The 2,122-nt window shown below is 43.2% G+C and overlaps 1 protein-coding gene across 1 annotated transcript; it reads right to left on the reverse strand. All coding sequences in view use genetic code 11, as the record gives it.

Moving 5' to 3' along the window:
• Positions 1 to 486: 486 nt before the first annotated feature.
• On the reverse strand, positions 487 to 1,458 carry EGR_10705 (hypothetical protein; the record flags this gene model as incomplete). The annotated part of the gene is made up of 2 exons (XM_024499954.1): positions 487 to 581; positions 1,257 to 1,458. 2 exons carry the CDS (start codon positions 1,456 to 1,458, stop codon positions 487 to 489), a joined length of 297 nt encoding a protein of 98 aa, XP_024345638.1.
• Between the last annotated feature and the right edge of the window lie 664 nt (positions 1,459 to 2,122).

The raw sequence follows: 2,122 nt of genomic DNA on the forward strand, positions 1-2,122 counted from the left end.
GATGTTCGGAGCACAGAGGGATAATAAGTGAGATATCACCTAAGTACTCCATTTAGTTAAATGTCTTATTCTAACTGCATGTCGAGTGTCCAAAAAAATGACAGAGTTGCACGACTAACCCACCTGAAGCAGTAGCAGCTGCCCTACAGTGTCTTATTTCACAAACATCCGTACCAGGAATAGGTATCCCAATGTCACGAAGTCCTGCTTAGTCAGAAGTTGGAGTTCATAAAATCGGAGTGGATAACAACTGGAACCTACCCGTGACAAAATAGTGCTGTTCTATGCTGCTAATTTGTCCATCAGCCACTGAACATCCACATGCCTTTTAAATTGACTGTAGGAGCACTAACTTGGATATCGTGAAGAGGAACTGTGGTATGAGCCTGAGAGATGAGCCCGGAAAAGCATGAAAAGAGGTTGTTAAGTGTTTGGATGCCTACCGTGGCTGTCCCGTGTAAATCAGCCACCTCTTTGGTATATATGTCAGACAGGGGATTGATGTCGTAGTTGAGCGGTGCCCGCAGAAAGAGCCGTCTCATCAGAGAGAGTAAACTCAAGTGCAAGAAGCTGTCCTCGTGCTGGTGTATAGTAGACTGACAGTCTCGCAGAATCCACATACAATGAAAGTCAAGGATTCCCAGCGATTTACCGTCTGTGGAATTCAAGTATTTCAGGTGCCTAATATTTAGGCTCCAAAGTTAAATAGCGGCAGTTCAGTTTCCAGATCTCGCTTGAGATTTTCGGTTCCCCACTTACTTTGTAATCCCCGTCCCCTGAATATTGGCATTTACAGAACACTTATCATAATGCACAAATCCTATTGTACCAAGTTACTTTTTATTTATTTTTCTTAAATTGTGTTTGCTTAAATGCACCAATAAAGCCGGAGGAAGACGTCGATCATAAATTTTGTGATGAATGGGTGTCATTCACCTCCAAGGAAAAAGTGAATGCCGATTAAGCCTAACCCTGATCACTGCACACAATTTATAATATTACCGAGGCAGACCGTTCCTACCAGCAAAGTCCACCCGTTGAAAGGAAATGAAAATCGAGGAGAAAGTTAAACTCTGTACGCATTACTTTTGTGACAGCGCCCGCAGCTCTCTCACCTCTCAAGACCTGCATGATTTCTAACACGCCAGATTTAACCTTTGACCCTACCCCTAACGTCTAAGAACACCCCAGATTTTGCACGTCCTTCTACAGAAACCTTTTTGAGACAGCACAAATGTCGAGTTAAGCCTGCATACCGAGGTGGAAGAATGCTGTACTACCTTGATCTAATTCGTCATCGACCAAGAAGAACAGACCCTTATCAGAAAGTTTGCCACTATTGCCAAAAAGAGAGTGAAGAAGACCAGGAATATGCGGAGAAGCCTTAACTAAAAGGAGAACGAGGTTTTCGCTGCTCAAATCTACCCATGGCGCATTCATACCCGGTCGTAGGACCATTGGCCCAAAAGCGGCAAAAGGAGAGCTCCTGTCAATGTAACAGCCTCAAGACCATCTTATCGACAGAATAATAAAGCACTAAAGTGGCTAGTAGTCAGATGCTTGCTGACTGGTCCACCGACCCACTACCTTTGTCACAGGCATGTGACAACCCAACCACTTGCCTGGGTCCTGCAATGCATTTCTTGACATCAACTCGCAGATAACCCTTAAAAAACACAAGCATGCAGATCCCAAATTCCACAAACGTATGTAGGATAAACTGAAAATATTAGAATGCAGAGAAGCAAGCTAGGCGTGGAGTCTTATGAATAATGCATACATATATACAATACCTATTAAAATTACATTCCTCCAATGCACTCAGGTTTCTACTTCCTGATCGCATGTGCAAAGTTTCCCGACTTAACTTCCCAGTTACACGATACTGCTGCCCACATCACCATGTGCTTGAATATCCAACTCTACTTTGCCCTTTTCCTTTCTTCGTAGTGGGACATGAGCAAGACAGAAAAGGAGGTGCTAGCACCCTCACAACTTGTCCTGATCAAAATTCTTAAAAAGCACATGCATTAAAACTTGCTATGCACTACTTTTCTCAGTTAGACCGGAACAACAACGCAAGTGAATGAGCGCTAGTTATTCTTTAACAAGGGAGATAAAA

Source organism: Echinococcus granulosus, assembly GCF_000524195.1.
Source record: "Echinococcus granulosus chromosome Unknown EG_S00255, whole genome shotgun sequence".
NCBI classification, from domain to species: domain Eukaryota; kingdom Metazoa; phylum Platyhelminthes; class Cestoda; order Cyclophyllidea; family Taeniidae; genus Echinococcus; species Echinococcus granulosus.